The sequence below is a fragment of the Mastigoproctus giganteus genome, chromosome 7 (genome assembly GCF_048544385.1).
Source record: "Mastigoproctus giganteus isolate SK-2022 chromosome 7, ASM4854438v1, whole genome shotgun sequence".
Classification (NCBI taxonomy): domain Eukaryota; kingdom Metazoa; phylum Arthropoda; class Arachnida; order Uropygi; family Thelyphonidae; genus Mastigoproctus; species Mastigoproctus giganteus.
Window position 1 is genome coordinate 215,771,838 of NC_143581.1, and position 20,370 is coordinate 215,792,207.

The 20,370-nt window shown below is 36.1% G+C and overlaps 2 protein-coding genes across 4 annotated transcripts in view; one reads left to right on the plus strand and one right to left on the minus strand.

Moving 5' to 3' along the window:
* The window catches only part of LOC150083675 (hypoxia-inducible factor 1-alpha inhibitor-like), a 90,624-nt gene extending 89,799 nt beyond the window's left edge, over positions 1–825 (minus strand). Inside the window, exon 1 of the mRNA XM_090377432.1 lies at positions 683–825. Within this exon, the coding sequence (XP_090233558.1) occupies positions 683–811 (129 nt within the window). The 5' untranslated portion in view covers positions 812–825. The remainder of the gene's footprint in view (positions 1–682) is intronic.
* Positions 826–902: 77 nt separating this feature from the next.
* The window catches only part of LOC150083676 (tRNA (guanine(9)-N(1))-methyltransferase Trmt10A), a 68,284-nt gene continuing 48,816 nt past the window's right edge, over positions 903–20,370 (plus strand). For all 3 annotated transcript variants that reach the window (XR_016547185.1, XM_090377433.1, XM_090377434.1), the window contains exons 1-3: positions 903–965; positions 3,129–3,299; positions 15,744–15,909. Coding sequence is in view for 2 of the 3 variants with exons in the window: in XM_090377433.1 (XP_090233559.1) it covers positions 3,139–3,299; positions 15,744–15,909 (327 nt within the window). In the remaining variant the exon portion in view is untranslated. The remainder of the gene's footprint in view (positions 966–3,128; positions 3,300–15,743; positions 15,910–20,370) is intronic.

Consider the following 20,370-nt stretch of genomic DNA (forward strand, 5'->3'; position numbering starts at 1 on the left):
AAACTTTATTATGTTTTCTGATATTATGATAATAAAATTTTTGGGAAGATTATCATACATGTTATCTGAAAAACCTGTACACAATGTAAATCACGACTGTGTTGCACCTCGGGGCTCATGGTGAATAGACTGGGTTTGCCCTATACCTTTTGTTATAACAATTAAAACAGTTGGGGTTTCTTTGTCATACCAAGGTTGCTTAGTATTCGGATAGCACCATTCGATTTTTCACGATATTGATAGACGATGATAACAACCGATATATAAGGTACATGCCACTGCAGCAGTTTTCATTGTTTTATATGATTAAAAACCGTAGTCTCATCCCATATACATACTTGAGTGCTATAATATGCGTGTAGCTAATTTTAATTCGATAGATTGAAATTTTTTGAGAATTATATTTAATTAGCAATAGATTCACTCATATGCCAGATCAAAATTGCTTGTATGTTAAAACAGAATTAAAATATCCGTGACGCGGGATATAGACGCCTAAATAAGTCTAGATCCCGCGTAAAAATATAACCAATTTGATTACTTATTTTAAATTTTTAATTTATTGCAACGATAGGGATCACAAAATTTTTTAATGAACTTGAGGTCATATGTAATTAAACAATACCAAATGCTTAAAACATTTTTTCAGCAATTCATATTATTAAAATATTTAATTTCTTACCATGCTTGCTATTAGTCTATCAGCTTGTGGATCTAAATGGCTTAAGCGAGGAATAGGTGTTAATGGAAAATTATAATGTCGAAACATTGATTTATCACAGCAATTTACTTCGGACAACTCCTCAGCCATGATTCTCTATTCACTCCTTCACGTAGACCACGGATATTTAAATAATAAAGTAAAGGAAAAGTCTCGATTCATTGAAGATGGCGCTGCATCCGTTTGTGTTACTGGATTTTAGTTCCAGTAGTCATACAAGTTAGTGCACGTTCTTATCAATGAGGTGAAAGGCTAGAATTTTTTTCCCATCCATTTATTTATTATTATTTTTTTTACATCCATCCATTTATTTATTTTTTTTCCGTTCCTTTCTGTGCAAATCTGAATTTTAATACTTCTAAGCATTTTAGTATGTATTAAGATATGCATACTAAAATGCACCTTAAGATATACAGTTAAATTTTTCTCTTGTGTTTGTGAAACAAAACATGTATTATACCAATGTTCATGGATACATGTGGGAAAAAGAAGGGAAAAAACTTAATTAATACAACACTTCTTGTATGTCGTTATGATAAAGTTTTATGATAATAAAGGGGTGATAATAAAATCAATGGCTTTTCTTACCAATGATTTCCTCTTGACTAGTAGCGATCTGAGGCAATTTTACTGTTTTGGGAAGACCTGTTATCGCTCCAGACTCATAAAAAAGTAGAAATCATGGTTAAAAAAAAAATAAAATTCACTGCCTTTCCCTTTAATCAGCCTGTGGAATTCATCCACCTCGCTTGTGCCTCAGCCCATCCATACTTTCAAATAAAGCCATTTGTTAACTATTAGTACTATCTGCTTAATTTTCCAATTCCTACATATGAGGGCTTATTAAGTTCTGAGACCTTATTTATTAGTGTATTGTGAAAAGTTCTAGCAACAAATGAGGTAGCAATATTGTTTGTGCATTGGTAATTGTGTATGTGATTCCACGGTACCACCTGCAAAACTGTTAAACTAATGTGTCATATGTAAAAGGTTATTTGGAATTCATAATTGAATTAATGTTTACCCGCTTCTATTAACATTGTTACAATGAACTGTTTAGAATATTATGCAATTTTCAGTAAAAATCATTTCATCTTTCATTGGGAAAGTATTCTGTTGAAATTTTGGTAATTCCACTATACTTTTGATTGCAACCAGATGAACTTAGGATATGTGTATTTTACAGATGTAATGTACTAGTGCATCATGACCTTAATTGTCTTCATGTTAATTTCCTGATTTCCCCCATTTTATTTTTTTAATCTGTATAAATCCTAGCCATTTCATTTCTGCTGCATCAATTTTATTTTGATTTTTTTTTTGACGTGCCCATATTTTATCACTGGTTTGGTGTGATGCTTTTTGATGCAGTAGCAACTAAATAATAATGCATCAAACATAAGTTTGTGATAGTCTACAGCTTGTGTTTTGTGAAAATTTCATTTTGTTTGGTGATTTAGATGACCTTGCAAGTGCCTAGGGCAACAAAGCAAATCCAGCTAAAGAATAGTGAGAAATTAAGTACTTCAACCTTTAATTTCCTAAAGGATCACAAATTATTCTCGTATATTTTATGGCATTTCCTGTAGTAACTAGAATCTAATTCAAGACAGAAGTTAGACATTATTGGAGGAGATGGATAGGTGAAATGTGATTTTTTTTTTTTTTTTTTGGCTGCTGCTGTATAAGCTTGCCTTCTTGCGTCATTTGCCATTATTAATACTAATACTAAGTTATTATCCAAAGATAAAACCTTTTTATGGCAAGTATTTTATGCAGCAGTTAGTTAAGTTTGATTGTTTTGTGATAATGCCATAATGATTGCACATTTCATAAGATGGTTTTTGAGTTGTCCATTAGGTAGATTTTCTGAAGTTTCTCCTTTTTTTTTTTTATTGTGAAGAACTCTCTATTGCTTTGGTTGACTAATCAGCACACCAGGTAAAAAAATGTTTCTATCATCAAAATAATTCAAAAATATTTCTTTCCATTTAGAGCAAGCAAAGTTCTTATCTAACCCAGGGAGCCCCAGAATATTTTGCAATGAATATTATAGTATTCAGCACTAATGAGTGCAGGCTTAATAACTTATTTCCTTAACGAAAGATAATTGCCTCTTCTTGACTAGTTGCAAAAATAATTATTCAGTTTGCTGTGTAATATACAAACTTTGAGGGAATGCCTCATCATATGCTGGAAGTGAGTTAAACTATAGAAGTTTAAAAACATTTAAAATAATTTAATGTTTTTGACTAGTTATGATCCTAATTACTATATCTCATTTTAAAGAAAGAAGAAACATGTTTTTGAGGATGATACATTGTTTTATTATAAAATGTAAATCTATTGCGTGTTATTTTTCTTACTATGTCTTGTAGAAACTTATTTTTGATTTATGTCTCAGTAGGTAGCACAAGATGTTATCTGAAGATGGTGTAACTAAAGAAAAGAGTAGCAGTACTGTTGCTGATTTATCATTGGGCTCATTAATGACTGATAATTCAAAATGTCTTTCTAAACGTCAACTAAAAAAGCTCAACAAAAGACTGAAATGGGAGCAAGACAAAAAGGCCAGACGGTAAGGGATTTAGTACAGTTTTGTTTTGCAATGGTTGATATTTTATAATAACTGTAGGGTACTTCATAACGTTCTGAAGTGCAAGTTATTCTAAGGATCCTATAGCTATTACAACATATTAGCCTTGGACTAGGTAAATAGTAAAATATTGATCTATCCTGTTGTAGGGTTGAATGAAATTATAGCACCACAACATTATAACAGTACAATCAGAAAGCTACTAGTGTGTTGTATTATTTTATCGCTTATAGTCTATTCTCTTTTGTTTTATCATTTTTAATCCATATTTTATTTTTTCTGTATTAACTATTCATATATTTTATTTGTATACAGTAAACCCTCGATTTAACGGACAAATAGGGTAGAAGGGGTGTCCGTTAATGATGAAAGTCCGTTAAATCGAATGTAACCTGGGGGAGCATTTTTTATTGTTCTTAATGTAAAAAAAAAAAGCTTTAATACAATAAACAGTACTGAACAATATAAAATTATGTTGCAATTTGGCCTTTCATTTACGGATATCAGAAACAGTTTGTTTTTTTAATGCTGTAAATTTCACAAACACGTGCTACTGAGATGCCTTGTTCTAATTTCTCAATTAGCTCTAATTTCTGTGCCACATTTAAGTTCATACATTCTTTTAACTCCTCTATCACTTGATGCCATTTTAAAATGTAAGGATTGCAAAATTATTTAATAAATAAAGTCAATTCAGAAATCGCAGAAACAGTCTGTATACAACCTGACCGCACAATAGCTTGAGGCAGACTGAGACCGAAACAAAGCGAGTCGGTAGACCTGCAGTTTAGTGTCCCGAGTCACGTTCAGTTTGCAAGTCACTGCCTGCTCTTATCTGTAATCTGGGAAAACAGCTATTTGAATATGTTTTCAGAAAGAATGAAAAACAATTTCCCGAATTTGATTATAAAAATAAAAGTAGGTAATTAACAATACAATAATGGAAATATGTAATTATTATTAATTAAAAATTAATAATAACACTGAATTTTTGTATAACCTAAAAAAATAATATGGTCGAGATTAATATGTACATCACTGTATTATTATTTGTCCGGTCCGTTAAATCCGAAATCTGTTATATCGGGGTCCATTAAATTGAGGGTTTACTGTATTTTAATTTTATAGCAAAGTTCATATTTTTACAACTTGTCAGTAACAGCAAGATTTCTTTTATAATAAATATTTCTTTTGTTATCTATCAACCTTGCTCCTACAAAGGTTGATAACAAAAATCAGGGTAGGCTTTTCCTACAAGACCTGAATAAATTAATTAGATGGGCTGAATATTGGAAATTGAGGTTTAACATTGATAAATATAAGGTACTGGATTTGGTGCAGTAATCCCAGCATAACATACCAGTTGTGTGGCACCACACTCAAATTAGCAGAGAATTAAAAAGGCCCAGGGGCAATTATACAGTCTGATATGAAGTACTCTAAGCTGTTACAGGTGGATTGCTAGCGATAGCTCATGGCATTCTGGACTTGATGTGCAGGAATTTTGCCAGCAGAGACAAGGAAGTGCTTATCCTGTTGTATAAGGCAATGGTTAGGCCACAATCTTTAATAATGCATACGGTCTGGAAGTCTCATTTTAGGAAGGATGCAGATCTGTCGGAATGGGTGCAGAGAAGAGCAATAAGATTACTTTGGGACACAAAAGGTACTCCTACAGAACGATTTCAGTCCTGCAAATTGCAACACTTGGAAACTAGGTACCTGCAAGGGAATCTCATTGAAGTATTTAAGTTTTAAATGAATTGAATTGAGTAAACTAAATGCTGATGGCATCATTTTGAAGGTTCTTTCAATAAACTCTCAACAAGTTGTTGAAACTGTACAGAGACATGCTGGCATCTATCAACTTGGCGCCTCCGTAGCCAGGTGCGAAGGAGCAGCAGTGCGTAGCACATGATTCTTGATTAGACCGGGGTTCGAGCCCGTCACCACCAAATACGGAGGGTGCGGAAAGGTCAGGGAATGACCATCGCATATCCCGGAGCAATATGGTCTTAGTTGCTAATGCTCCTAAAAAAAAACCAAACAAGAACATCTATCAACTCTGTTTACATGTAATTTTAGCCATTTTTATATTTACAGTAGTTTAAAAAATTTATAGGCTAAGGTAAAGAAAGCCTGTATGAGAAGCACGCAAAAGTTCGATGAAATTTACTGGTAAAAGTACTTTGCCGTAACGGCATTTATATTGTGCTCGCTCGGTAAACAGACGGTGGGTGTTATCGGTCTGGGGTAGAAGTTGAACCCCACGGGAGCTTGAAACCCTCCCGAAGTGTGTGTGGGGTTGGGGGAGGGGGGTAACCTGACCTTTTTTTCTTTAGAATCACTAATTGAATTATGAACAGAGTCATATTGGAAGTTCTGGCATTGTAAAAAATGTTCATAATGTAATTTCACCGGTAAACTTTTTCGAAAATTGCTGTGCTTCTCGTGTGGGCTTCCTTTGCCTTTTTTTTTTATTAATAAACAATTTATCCACTAGTCCACCAGTGATTCTAAAGAAAACAGGTCAGGTCACCCCCCTCCACTTCAGGTGGGTTTCAATCTACCACGGGATTAAATTTCTACTCCTGACCGATAACACCCACTGTCTGTTTACCAAGCGAGCAACAATACAAATGCCGTTATGGCAAAGTACTTTTACCAGTAAATTTCATCGAACTTTTGCATGCTTCTCATGCAGGCTTTCTTTATCTTCGCCAATTTATCCTTTCATCAAGGTTCAAGATGATGTGTGCTTATGCAAGACAAAGTGGAAGGCACCTCCATAGCCAGGTGGGCAGGAGCAGCAGTGCGTGCACACGCTTCTTGATTAGACCGAGGTTCAAGCCCGTAACCACCAAATACGGAGAATGCGGAAAGGTCAGTGGAATGACCACCGCATATCCCTGGAGCAGTACGGCCTTAGTTGCTAATGCTCCTAAAAACCAAATAACAAAGTGGAAGATATTATCACGAATATGAAATCAGATGCTGATGAAACTGAATCAAACAATTATATGTATATAAATGTGGAGGTTACCACTTCAAGACAAAAAAATAAGTAATGATGAGTTTTTAAAATTTTTTTTCATTCATTTTTATAAATTTTTTTTTTTTGCTTTTTCCAAATTATTTAAATCATTCCATTTTAAAATTTTTTTTTTTTATGGATTTTAATTTTGATGTTTGGCTATAAAGTCAAAATAGGAAAATAATTAATATTCAAAAGCTATTACATAGTTTTTAAACTTTTACAAACTTCCTAATTCCTTGAAATAATTCACTCCATGTTATATGAATGGTATAAAGCATTAATGTTTATAAGTTTGCAAAAGCCTCACTGCTAAATGCAAACCAAGTTTTCTGCAAATTGCATGTACATCAAATGTAGCCCATTGCTGGTCATATGATATCCACATATAATTGTCAATGAGGATTATTTTCACCCCATGCAAAAAATGCCAAAAGGGAAGGGTTGATTGAAGAGGAACCCCAGCCTGACTTTTTGAACCATCCTGTAGGACATTAGCCATATTAAATTGTGGTAGCCCATTTTTGGATTAATGCAGTTTGCTAATGTGTGGGATACTTGGATTTTTTTTAAGGCGTGGATGTGTTGTTTTTATGAAGCATTTTTTTAATGAAATATGGACAAACCATTCCACTAATCGAAGTTTGAAGCATATTTTATTTCAGTATTTGAGATTAAATGTATTGAAATGTATTAATTTTTTATAAAAGCAATATATAAAAAAAGAAGAAAATGAGCAAAGAAACAAATAAATAAGAAAGATACATTGTAGGAATATGTATCAGAAAATTAAAAAAAAAAATATTAAGTGTAGGGCAGATATAGCCAAACTTATAAGCCAATAAATAATAAATTTAGACTGGTGCCCACTTGATAACACCGAGGCCAAAAAATGTGAAATATCACTAAAATGACACAATAAACCAACCACAAAAGAAAAATAGATATAAGATAAACAAAACAAGGAATAAAAATATGTGTTGAAAAATTTTTTTTCAACACGTATACCTATAATGTATCTTCCATTTCCACTTCTGTCTTCATTATTTGTTTCTTTGCTCATTTTTCGATTCTTTTTATATTGCTTCAATACATTAGTCTTCTGACGAGGCTAGTGGGAGCCAGACATGTTCAAAGCCGCTAAGTGGATTTTCTTATTTATTGATTTGAAATTATTGTTTTTCTAAAACCTTTGATTTAAATTTAGTAGTATAGCATTATTTTGTGTCTTTCTGATTAATCTGGTGTATTTATTCCTTACTCAGCCTTGTAATTGCATAAGTATTGGTAAGAGTATCATATCCACGTGTTACGAGTTGCACTGTGCTGAACGAGAAGTTTTTTAGCCATATTTAGCCGCTTTATTCTCCAATTGATACATCAAATTATTTTCTATAAGTAGCTTATAGACCTAGTCAGGATCGTTAGTTTATTCTGAATTGAGACAGCGAGATTTGGAAGTTAATTAATACTTAAGTGTCCGTAGATTTACCGTTCGTAATTTGCGCCGTTGTTATACGATACAACGTTATATCTCGAACTAGATAGCGTTATTATCATATAGTATATAATATTGTCAATTAATCAGCAAAATCTACTAATTTTGTTAAACTTCATTGTCAATTTAATTGTACTTTTAACTAAATACATATAACAACTTAGATTACAAACGAAACTTAATTAATTAATACATAACTTGATACAGAAGTTATATAAACAGAATTCGTAGATAATATTTGATACTGAAAAATATATATAGCATTATAACTGTGTTGGGATACAAGTTTAGGGTTATAATTTTGTACTGAAATTGAAATTTTATTGAAATTAAATCGAAATCATGACTCAGACCAGAGCAGCAAAGCAAAAGGCTCAAGCTAATGGGAGTGCTGTGGCTCAGAGGAGAACTGAGGGGGTAGTTGCCCTCTGAATCACAGCCTTTTAAAATGCACTGCTTGCATGATGTTTGTGCAGCAATCGGGTACGGAACATGATATTGCCATGGGGGATGTCTTTGTGTGTGCATGATGCAAGGAGTGTAACGAAATCAGGCAACAACTCAGCGTTGTTATGGGTCTATATGAGAGCTTGAAGGACAGGGTGGATGCCCTCGAAGGATTTAAAGTGAGGGGCCCATCAAGCTCTCAGCTGACCACATCAACGCCAGAGCTTGCACTTGGTCATCACACAACACAGCAGCAACTCCCAAGGCAGAATGTGCCAGTCCCACCGGAACTAGTAGTTGTTGGTGACTGTATTGTCAGGGAAACGGGGAACATGCTTTATAAAAAGGATAGGTGGAACAGGACCAGGGTATGTCTGCCAGGGACAAAGGTTGATGACGTAGAGCGGATATCATCTTTTAAGGGCACAAAAGGTGATACAGTTGTACACGTTGGCACTAATGATATTAAGAGTAGGAGACCAGCAGAATTACTTAACAAGTACAGGTCACTGTTGAAAAAAAAGCCGTGAATTAGGGTTGAATTTGAAAGTGTCTGCAATTCTGCCCAGACACGATAGGAGGGAGTATATAGGGATTATATGATGAGAGCCTTGTTGATCAATTCGGCCCTGGAAAAATTGTGCAAGGCTCAAGGGGTAGAATTTTTTTCAACCTGGACTGTACTTGTTAACAGAAGGGACTGCTTCTACAGGGATGGGTTCTACACTTAAATAGAAAGGGTGCAAGAATATTTGCTGATGCTACCGAGGCAGTGTTAGGCGGGTCGGAAAACTGCTAGCTTGGGGGGGTTGATACAAGGACTAATAGATTAACAGTAGCCACTGGCAGAGGTGAAAGTGATTCTTGCACTGCTTCTATTGGAATGAGCAGAAGCCTGGAAAACAAGATGCAGGATATTTCAGAGACTGCTGGGAGTCATTGCGGTACAAGTAAACACGTGGGTTGTGTTAGGGTAGCTAAGAAAAAGAACAGTTGCATGTATACTTGCGTGTACACCAATGCTAGGAGTTTGGTAAATAAATTTCATGAATTTGAAGTATTGCTCAATGCATCAAAAGTGGATATTGTTGTGATATCAGAGACGTGGTGTCACACAGATATAAGGAATGCAGAACTGGAATTTGGGGAGTACAATGTGTACAGAAAGGATAGACAGAATAGGAAGGGAGTAGGGGTTATGCTATTAGTTAAGAAACACATAAAATCCAAGGAAGTGAAGCCAGTTTACATCGCTGGACAGTGCAGCGTCGAGTCAGTTTGGTGTGGCATAAGCATTGGGAGATCAAAATTGAGAGTAGGAGTGTGCTATAGGCCTAATGACTCTGATGAGTATAATAAGAAACTGTACAGATAAATAGAGTGGGCCAGTAAATCAGAGAGTCTTATAATGGGGGATTTTAATTTCCCAGATATTGACTGGAATTTGTGGGTTGGTCACTCACACACTAGCAAGGCTTTTGTGGATTTATTGGATGATTGTTTTCTACATCAGCATGTTCGGGAGGCAACAAGAGGGAGTAATACTCTTTATCTGATTATCAGTAGCGATTCTTCATGCATTAAAAATCTGCAGATAAAGGAACCACTAGGTGGCAGTGATCACCAGTGTGCTGAAGTGGGATTTACTCAAAGAGGTAACTACCATCAGGGGTAAAGGGAAGGGTTTTTGCTTACGTAAAGGCGACTACCATGGTCTGAGTCAGTATTTAAATTCTATACAGTGGGACCAACTGATGATGTTACCAAGAGCAAATTCAAAATGGGAAGCATTCAAAGAACTTATCTTGGAAGCTACAAGGCTTTACATACCAACTAAGAAATATTGTTCAGGGTTTAGGCTTAAATGGATGTCAGATGAACTAATGAGACATATGGCAGAGAAGAAACATGCTTGGGATACATATAAATTAACACGTGACACAGAAGCCTCTGATAGATATAAGTTGATCTGTAACCAAGTTACAAAGGAGGTTAGGCAGGCGAAGGCAGATTATGAGAAATCTTTGGCAAGGTGATGTAAAGAAAAACAGCAAAGAGTTCTTTACTTCTGTAAACTCTAGAAGGAAGGGGATGAATCAGATTTGTCCACTGGATATTGATGATTCAACTGTTGATGATCCTGCTCAGGTGGCTAACAAACTAAATGAATATTTTGCATCGACATTCACACATGAGTTATTCAGCGAGGGGAATGCCAGAGGTGTATTCAACTCTGGCAGTAAGCTAGATAATCTTGTGCAAATGCATCAGGAATACATAGCTGTATCTGAATAAATCAGATTATTAATAAAACGGCATCGTTTTAAGTTATATCTCATATTGTAAATACCTTCACAACGAGTTGCCATGATATTGCACTACTTCGAATAAGTAACGCTTCACCTAAGGAGAAGACTAATGTTACTTATTCTCAGATGGATACCACCACCCAGACGGCACCGTTTCAGGGCTATTTGGCCCTTCTTCGGTGGGTGGGTAGGTACCCGAGTGATGCAATGATGGCAAAACAGTTATGAAGTATAACTCCACAATATGAGAGATGCCTGATGGTGTATCATGTATTTAGACTCAAGCGTTTAGGGCATAAGCCTCAAGCTATGAAGGAGTCTAGACTATGTATAAATATAGTGCAAATGCATCAGGAATACATAGCTGTATCTGAATAAATCAGATTATTAATAAAACGGCATCGTTTCAAGTTATATCTCATATTATAAATACCTTCACAACGAGTTGCCATGATATTGCACCACCCACCCACCGAAGAAGGGCCAAATAGCCCTGAAACGGTGCCGTCTGGGTGGTGGTATCCATCTGAGAATAAGTAACATTAGTCTTCTCCTTAGGTGAAGCGTTACTTATTTGAAGTAGTGCAATATCATGGCAACTCGTTGTGAAGGTATTTACAATATGAGATATAACTTAAAACGATGCCGTTTTAACGATGCCACTACTTCGAATAAGTAACGCTTCACCTAAGGAGAAGACTAATGTTACTTATTCTCAGATGGATACCACCACCCAGACGGCACCGTTTCAGGGCTATTTGGCCCTTCTTCGGTGGGTGGGTAGGTACCCGAGTGATGCAATGATGGCAAAACAGTTATGAAGTATAACTCCACAATATGAGAGATGCCTGATGGTGTATCATGTGTTTAGACTCAAGCGTTTAGGGCATAAGCCTCAAGCTATGAAGGAGTCTAGACTATGTATAAATATAGTGCAAATGCATCAGGAATACATAGCTGTATCTGAATAAATCAGATTATTAATAAAACTTATGCCCTAAACGCTTGAGTCTAAACACATGATACACCATCAGGCATCTCTCATATTGTGGAGTTATACTTCATAACTGTTTTGCCATCATTGCATCACTCGGGTACCTACCCACCCACCGAAGAAGGGCCAAATAGCCCTGAAACGGTGCCGTCTGGGTGGTGGTATCCATCTGAGAATAAGTAACATTAGTCTTCTCCTTAGGTGAAGCGTTACTTATTCGAAGTAGTGCAATATCATGGCAACTCGTTGTGAAGGTATTTACAATATGAGATATAACTTAAAACGATGCCGTTTTATTAATAATCTGATTTATTCAGATACAGCTATGTATTCCTGATGCATTTGCACTATATTTATACATAGTCTAGACTCCTTCATAGCTTGAGGCTTATGCCCTAAACGCTTGAGGCTAGATAATCTTGTAATAACTAAGAGTAAAGTGGAGGAGAAATTGTTGAAGATAAACACAAGAAAGGCACCTGGGGTGGATGGGATCTATCCAGTTATATTAAAGGAGGCAGCAAAGGGGGTTTGCTTACTCCCAAAGGGGGTTTGCTTTGCTTGCTTAGCCATAATTATGAGAGCTTCCTTGGACTCAGGGGAGGTACCCACAGACTGGGGATGTGAAAATGTGACCCCAATTCACAAAGGAGGATCAAAGTCTGACACAAGTAATTATAGACCTGTGAGTTTAACTTTTGTTCCTGGAAAATTAATGGAGGCACTGGTTAAAGAAACACTGCAGGATCATCTAGACAAGACTTCAGTTATAGCTCGGACACAGCATGGTTTTGTTAAGGGGAAGTCTTGCCTGAACAATTTGATTGGATACTATGATGCAGTCACAAAAGAACTGGATCCAGGGAATAACTTTGATATTATATACTTGGATCTTAGAAAGGCTTTTGATACTGTTGCACATGGAAGACTGCTACAAATTGGAGCAGTGGCATTGGAGGCAAATTGCTGCTATGGATAAAGGGGTGGTTGAGGGGGAGAAGACAGAGAGTGGTAATCAACGGACACTGCTCATCGTGGACTAATGTTATTAGTGGAGTCCTTCAGGGGACTCCACTTTTTTCTAGTGTTGGGTCCATTATTGTTTTCTGTATTTATAAATGATATTGATGATGGTATATCAAGCTTAATGTCCAAGTGTGCAGACGATACAAAGGTTGGCAGGGTTGTTAAGGACACTACTAACGCTATGCTGCTGCATCAGGATCTGGAAAGATGAGCTCAAGATGAAAGATCATCTTGAGCAGATGGGCTGAGAGGTGGCAAATGAAGTTTAACATTGACAAATGTAAAGTACTACATATGGGAAACAGCAACCCCAGAGCAACATATCAACTCTGTGGTACTACATTGACAGTGGTAGAGAATGAAAAGGACCTGGGGGTAATTGTGCAGGCAGATATGAATTTCTCTGAGCAGTGCAGACGGGCTGCAAGAGTATAGCTCATGGTGTCTTATCAATGATATACAGGAACGTTTCTAGCAGGGATAAGGAGGTGATTATTCCCTTGTATAAGGGAATAATCACCTCCAATACTCAAGATGTGGTCAGGCCACACCTTGAGTACTCTATACAGGTCTGCAGGCCTCATTTCAAGAAGGATGTAGAGCTGCTGGAACGAGTACAGAGAAGGGCAACAAGGTTAGTGAATGGAACAATGGATTGCTCTTACAAAGAAAGGCTTAAGTTTTGCAAATTACAGTATCTGTAGACTAGGCACCGGCAAGATGATCTGATAGTGGTGTATAAAGCGTTGAATGGTTTGAGCATGCTCAATGCTGATGGGATTCCGCCTGTTGCTCAGAATAATCACCTGAGAGGGCATAAATTCAAATTGAGGAAAGACAGATGTAGGATAGATGTCCGGAAATTTGCCTTTAGCCAGCGGGTGGTTGGTTGGTGGAACAGACTTCCATCCCTTGTTGTGGAAGTTGATAGCCTAAATAAATTTAAGGCTCAGCTGGACAGGTATTTCGAATGAACGGAGGGGTGAAGTGGAAGTTTTTTTTTTTTTTTTTCTGGCTGATTCTGTATAATCTTGCTTTCTTGCATCATATGCCTCTACTAATGTTAATGCTAATTATGCTAATTGTTGTTGGATATCATGCAGCCACTTATGTTCGTGGTCATCTTATTCTTTATCTTTTCCTTTCTGTTTATCTTTCCTTCTTTCTCCTAACTTATTATTTTTAAAGTTTTAATTTATAAAAGTATATATAGTCATAGCTAAATTTTATGTTGGACCTGTTTATTTGCATTTGTTTTGGAAAGGGGGCATGAAATTTATGAAATATTTTAATGCGGATGTGCAAGATATAACATTTGGGAACCTCTAGATTAATGTAATTTAATATGGCTAATGCCCTAACAAGGATGGTTTGACGTTGAATGCATTAACATACCAGTTCACATTTCCATTTATAAATATCACTTGCAAATATATGAATGAAAAAACTTTACTTGATTATCCTAAATTTTTGGAATTTGTCTCCTTCTTGATGGCAATATTAATTTTAATTGTCCTGTTAATAATAACGATCAAGCGAAACTATAATTTGGAAAGTTTCTGAATTTCAAATGGTTATATAAACAGACTTCAATGCAAACATAACATCAGTAAGAGCATTGTTACCTATTCCTTCAAGTTTTGGGACCTTCTGCACAAGGGAGCTGCATGCACTTACCATTTTCTTCACAGTTTACTGTGTAGCATAATAAAATATCAGAATTTAAACTTTTGAAAGAAAAAACTGAAATAGTGATAATAATATAGTGCAAGGAAACCACAGACTTGCTGCATTGGCAAAAAAACCCCAAGTAGATAAGAAAATACAAATTATATGCTTCCCTCCTTGAACAGGTAACTATCCAGTTCACCTTTGAATTTATTCAGACTGTCAGCCTCAACTACCTGCAAGGGCAACTCATTCCAGCAATCAACGACTTGCTGTCTAAAAGAAAATTTCTTATAATCTAATCTAAACCCCAACACCTGTAATTTGAATTTATGACACCTAGTTCTGGAATACTTTCTAACAGTAAGAATTCCACCTTCATTTATTTTACTAATCTCTATCAGAGCCTTATAAACCTCAATCAGGTCACCTCTGAGGTGCCTGGTTGCCAAGCTCTGTAGCCCACATAATTGGAGTCTTTCCTCGTAAGATCGTCATCCTGCTGATCTAACCATTCGAGTTGCCCATCTTTGGACCCTTTCAAGAAGCGTAATATCTTTTTTCAGATGGGGGATCTCCATACTTGAACACATTATTCCAAATGTGTTCTCTGTGATATAACTGAATTAAAAACACAGTGGTTCTTATTGCAAATTTTACTGTTAATATACTACTATTCAAGATTCAAAACTTATATCAATTTATATGGTAAATACATCTTGCTAGTCAGTTTGCTAGAAAATCTGATGTTATGGTCGAGGTATGCATTTTCAAAATGATGTTATAGCTGAGATATGAAATGATGTTTTAACCAAGGTAAAGTGGCACAGTTCGTATGGAGATGTTTCTTAACCAAGTAATTGTGATGTCATAGCTGAGCTGTCATTATTTCCAGTGTCGTGTTAACTGAGTTCAACTGTATTGACATTTTGGGAAACTTAGTGGTATCTACACTGCCATTTCTGTGAAACTGGGCCTTTTGTATTCCAGCACCCATAAAGCCAGGTTTATGTGCACCTGGTTTGAGAAAAACTAAATTCCATGAGTGGCCTGGCCGTCTGAGAGTCCTGTTCTGAATACCATATTTTGGATAAGATGTGTCAGATTTGGGCAAGACCACTTGGAATGTTGTGATGAAAACTTCACTAAAGGAGAATGGCAACAAATTTGAATTGGCTGCTGTTGTGAATTGATCATAAGTATTCTACAGTGGGTCAGTACTGTCATTCAAGCTGAAGGTAGTTCATGTTATTAATTTCTTGAATAAAAATCCATTTTCTTCAACATTGCTAATGTCCAAATATTTTTGAGAAAACTGTATATAATAGCAAATCATTATATGGATGACCTTCTTTATGATATCAAGTTAGATATTTCTTCTACATTTTATATTTATATTCTTCGATTTTATTACTTTATATTTGCTGATATATAAACAGTTCATTTTCAGAGCCAGAGAAAAAGAAAAACGCAAAAGAAAGATTGAAGAGGCTCGTCAACAAGGAAGAGATTTAGGTCCTAGCAGAAAACAATTAAAAAGTTGTAAAATGAAGGATTCCCAGTGTAAAGTGAGAGTTGCTGTAGACATGTCATTTGATCACCTGATGACAGATACTGTAAGTGTTTGATAATTTTTTTTCCAGTTAGTTACAAAACAGTGATTAATAATAAAAAGGTGACTTCTTAATAAAAATCTTTTATGGAATCCCTTTCACTGTTTAATTTTTCACCAGTCTTAATCAAAGCTGGTATTAAAATTTAAAAAAGATATTTAAATCCCATACTTCTTTTTTATCAGCTGACTGATACTAGACAGTTGCAAAATTTATTCTCAGTTATTGATGATACTGCACACAGCCAGTATCATAAAACATTTCTAAGTCTGTTATTTTTTGACAAATTAAAGGTGTTTGACTGATTACATGGGGACAATTGTGGTATCCCACCACTCTTAGAAATGTTTTGAGAAAAATTAAGAATTATCACATGAAATATCTACCCTGCAAATTTAAAATATTATTTTAATGGCATCAGAGCTTTCTGCTCACATCCATTATGTATTGTTATCTGTAGAATTGTGTTTTCACAGACTGATATAAATGTTACACAACATAACTCACAGGAAAAACTGTATTCTTTCTGCCTGAGATTGGCTACTATAGCCTCAATTGAAAAGGACTGAGAAATAGTCTGAACTAGAAATCCTTTAGCTGTCAACAGGAATCAAACTCAGTCCTCTCTAACTGAGGGGCAAATGACAATGTATCATGTCACTAGGCTGCCACAGAGGAAACTGCCTACCCTGCAGTCAACATTTCAATCAGATCTTTGATAAAGCATGGGAAAAAAATAGTGTGTGCTGCTGGCATAGTGTAGAATCCAGGTATTGCATAGAATACCTGGCAAAATATGAGATAAACTTTTTTTTCATCACTCTGTGATACTGTTATGTAAGTAATAATATTTGCCATATAATGCAAGGAAGTCATAGGCCTTTGCTGCACTGGCAGCAAAGAAAAAAACAACCCACAAAGTAGATAAGAAAATACAAATTGTATGCTTCCCTCCTCATATATGTAACTGTTCTATCCAGTTTATCTTCAAATTTATTTGAACTATCAGTCTCAACTACTAGTGTGGGCAACTTGTTCCAGCAATCAATGACTTACTAGCTAAAAGAAAACTTCCTACAGTCTAATGAAAACCTCAACCCCTGTAATTTGAAGTTATGGCAGATAGTTCTGGAATTTTTACCTTCATCCATTTTACTAATCCCTCACGGTATCCTTTTACTAATCTCATCATGCGAGTTATCTATCTTTGGACCCTTTCAAGAAGCTCAAAGACTTTTAGAAAAGGTCTCCATACTTGAACACAGTATTCTGTTAAAGTGTTAAAAAATGCTATCATTTTTTATCCCTTTCACCTGTTGTTAAGAAGCATTTATACTTCAAAGCGTCCTATACTTTTTACATCGTCTATACAATTAATCTGACGGAATGAACATCGTTTAACTTTCGGTTTCGTAACGGCAGTCAGTCGCCTCCCTAGGAGGAAGTTGTGGTGGAAACAATACACCGCGTTTAGTGTTCAGAGCAATCAAATGACATCAGTCATCCCTCACCCCGACAGCAATGGGCAGTCCAGTCCGCATATGCTTAATTGCTCAGGAACGAAAGGAGCAGATTGCGACTTTGACAGAAGAGCGTGAGAAATCAGAACATGAGACATAATCCCTTACGAAATCAAATCTAATAAACACAAGGACTGTCATGCTAAAATTCCGTTCATAAAAGCATATCGATTTATGTTCAATGTCCGTGATTTTAAAACAAAAGAAACTGCCTTACACAAACATGGGATTTCCTTTCCTCTCACAATATTTCATTTTTAGTGGTGCCAATTCCCAAAGTTGACAGTCCCCAAATGAAGTTCTTTGCCCAGCATTTTTGACCTGTGATGTCAGAACAGGTCAGGGCAAATTAAGGTAGGGAAACTAGAGGTATATATATGAAAAAGGGGAAAGAAAAGGGGCTTTTTGGACAGTCTTACGGTAGGTTTTGGAGTTGCAAGGTTGAAAAGGTTAGGAGCGGATTCGAGAAGCGAAGCGGAAGATTTAGTCAGCAGAGAGAGAAAGTTAAAGAAGTTAGCCCAGAGTCGTACAAATGGATAGAAGAGAAGGACTAAGAAGTGCTGGGGACAAACTACGATTTGTCGGTAAGTGAGTTTTTCTTTAAACAACATAACCCAATCACTCGAGGTTAAATATATTTTCCCATTGCCTTTAATTCACACACACTGACCTCCCTTCTCATTAAAGTCATTCTGACAAATGTATATCTATTTTTTATAGTTAGAAGTTAACAGTAAGCACGAATTGTCCAATTAAGTGTTTTAATACTAATTGTAAATGTTATGTTGACAGAGGTATTCTTATTCAAATAATTAAACAATTGTATGACATAACTGTCATCAGCGATTGTGAATTCATGTTAGAGAATTAGTGGAAAAGCCACATGAAGAACATTACAAAACTGTAATACTGCTATCAGCAAGCTAATGCTTGCATTCAGTTAATTTACCTAACAATCACATACCAGTTAATCTAAGCTTTGACCAGTTCAATTATACCTATGTATATGACTTATATGTTTAATAAATCTTGTTATGTTGATCATTTAGCCTTGTGACCATTCTCTGATACACATAATTTATATAATTATTGAGTAGATTTTGAGTTGGAGTTATACGGGCTTAAGGAGAACCTTTGAGTTAATCACAACGCGATCTTGATGCTGCGGGCTTACTCTTAATTAAGTCTGAGTGGGCTTGAGGGTGCAAGATTTTTTTGTCCTAATCCAACTACTAGATTATCATTTGAAACCCAGGTCTTCTGGAAACACATATTAACGTGCAGCCTTGTCAGAAGCCGAGTGATTCATAGAGAACGTTTTGGCAAGCACACACACGTTAAAACAGAAAGTACCCTGTGGAACAATTCCAAATGTCTTACAGGTGCCTTAAACAGTGGGATTATGGCCTCCCTCTCTCTCTACAGGATAATGTTTGATTAATCATTGATAGGACACCATGGGCTTTCTTGGCTGATTGTTTACACTGTTCAGAAAACTTCATATCTGCCTGTATTATAACTCCCAGATCTGTTTTAATTCAATCCCACCATGTGTATAATTTATTTTGGGATTGCTATTCCCCAAGTTGCATACCTGGCATTTATCTGCATTAAAACATAGCTGCCCCTTTTCTGACCGTTCTTGAAGCCTGTTCAAGTTATTCTGAAGGAATGCTGCTTTGCACTGACATTAATGACTCTATCAATCTTTACATCATCTGCAAATTTTGATATCAAGCCTTCTATCCCATTGTCGATGGCACATATGAAAATGAGAAACAGCTGTCCAAGTACCGATCCTTGGGGACCCAACTCCCTACACCAATCTGAAGAATATCCATTAATCACAGCTGTATGCCTTCTGCCCTGCAGCTACCCAGCAATATTAGAATCTTTTCAGTAATCACAAGCTATTCCAGCTTATATAGTAACCTCTCGTGAAGGACCGAGTCAAACGCTTTGCTAAAAGCCAAACAAATAATGTTGAAATTGTTCCTTGCATCCAGCTCATGAGTGACTGTGTCAAAATAGCCTACTAAGTTAGTTAAACATGATTTTCCCTTAACAAAACCATGTTGTGGATCCTCAGAATGCCATATCTATCTAAATATTGCATTTTTAATCATTGCCTCTATGATTTTCCCTACCACTAAAGTCAGACTATCCAGTCTGTAGTTACAAACTTCACTCATAGAACTGCCTTTCTGTATTGGCAGTGTGTTGACACTTCTCCAATCTGAAGTAATTTCCCCCAAGTCCAAAGATGCCCTCACAATTTACCTCATTGGTTCAATACACTCTCTGGCTGTTTTCCTCAAAACTACCAGGTATATACTATCAAATCCGGAAGCCTTACATGCCTTTATGCTAAAAATTTTTCTAACAAACAGTCATCTGTAATTACGAAATCACTAATTTCATATGGCTCAGCCCTCACTCGCACAGCCTCTTTTCAGCACGAAGGGTGGGTCTTTTGTTGGTAAAGACTGATGCAAAGTACCTATTCGGTTCATCTGCAATGTCAGCTGGTTTATCTAAGACTTTCCCACACCCAGTGCACAAGCGTCTGATCTGATTAGCTTTCTTCTTCTTCATTGTGTTCACATATATCAAAAATTTTTTATCCGCATTCTTTGCTCTCTTAGCCAGTGCTTTCTCATACACAGCCCTAGCCTCTCTAACCTTATCTATGTACTATCATTGCCTAGTTGTTGGCTTCAGTACTTTTCATCACTCTGTAACTGTCCCATGCTATCTTTTTCTGCTCTATGGCAGATATAAGCTAGTCTGTAATCAGGTCACAAAGGAGGTTAGGCAGGCAAAGGCAGATTACGAGAAATGCTTGGCAAAAGATGCTAAGACAAACAGCAAGGATTTCTTTACTTATATAAACTCTAAAAGGAAGGGGATGAATCTGATTGGTCCACTTGATATGGATGGATCG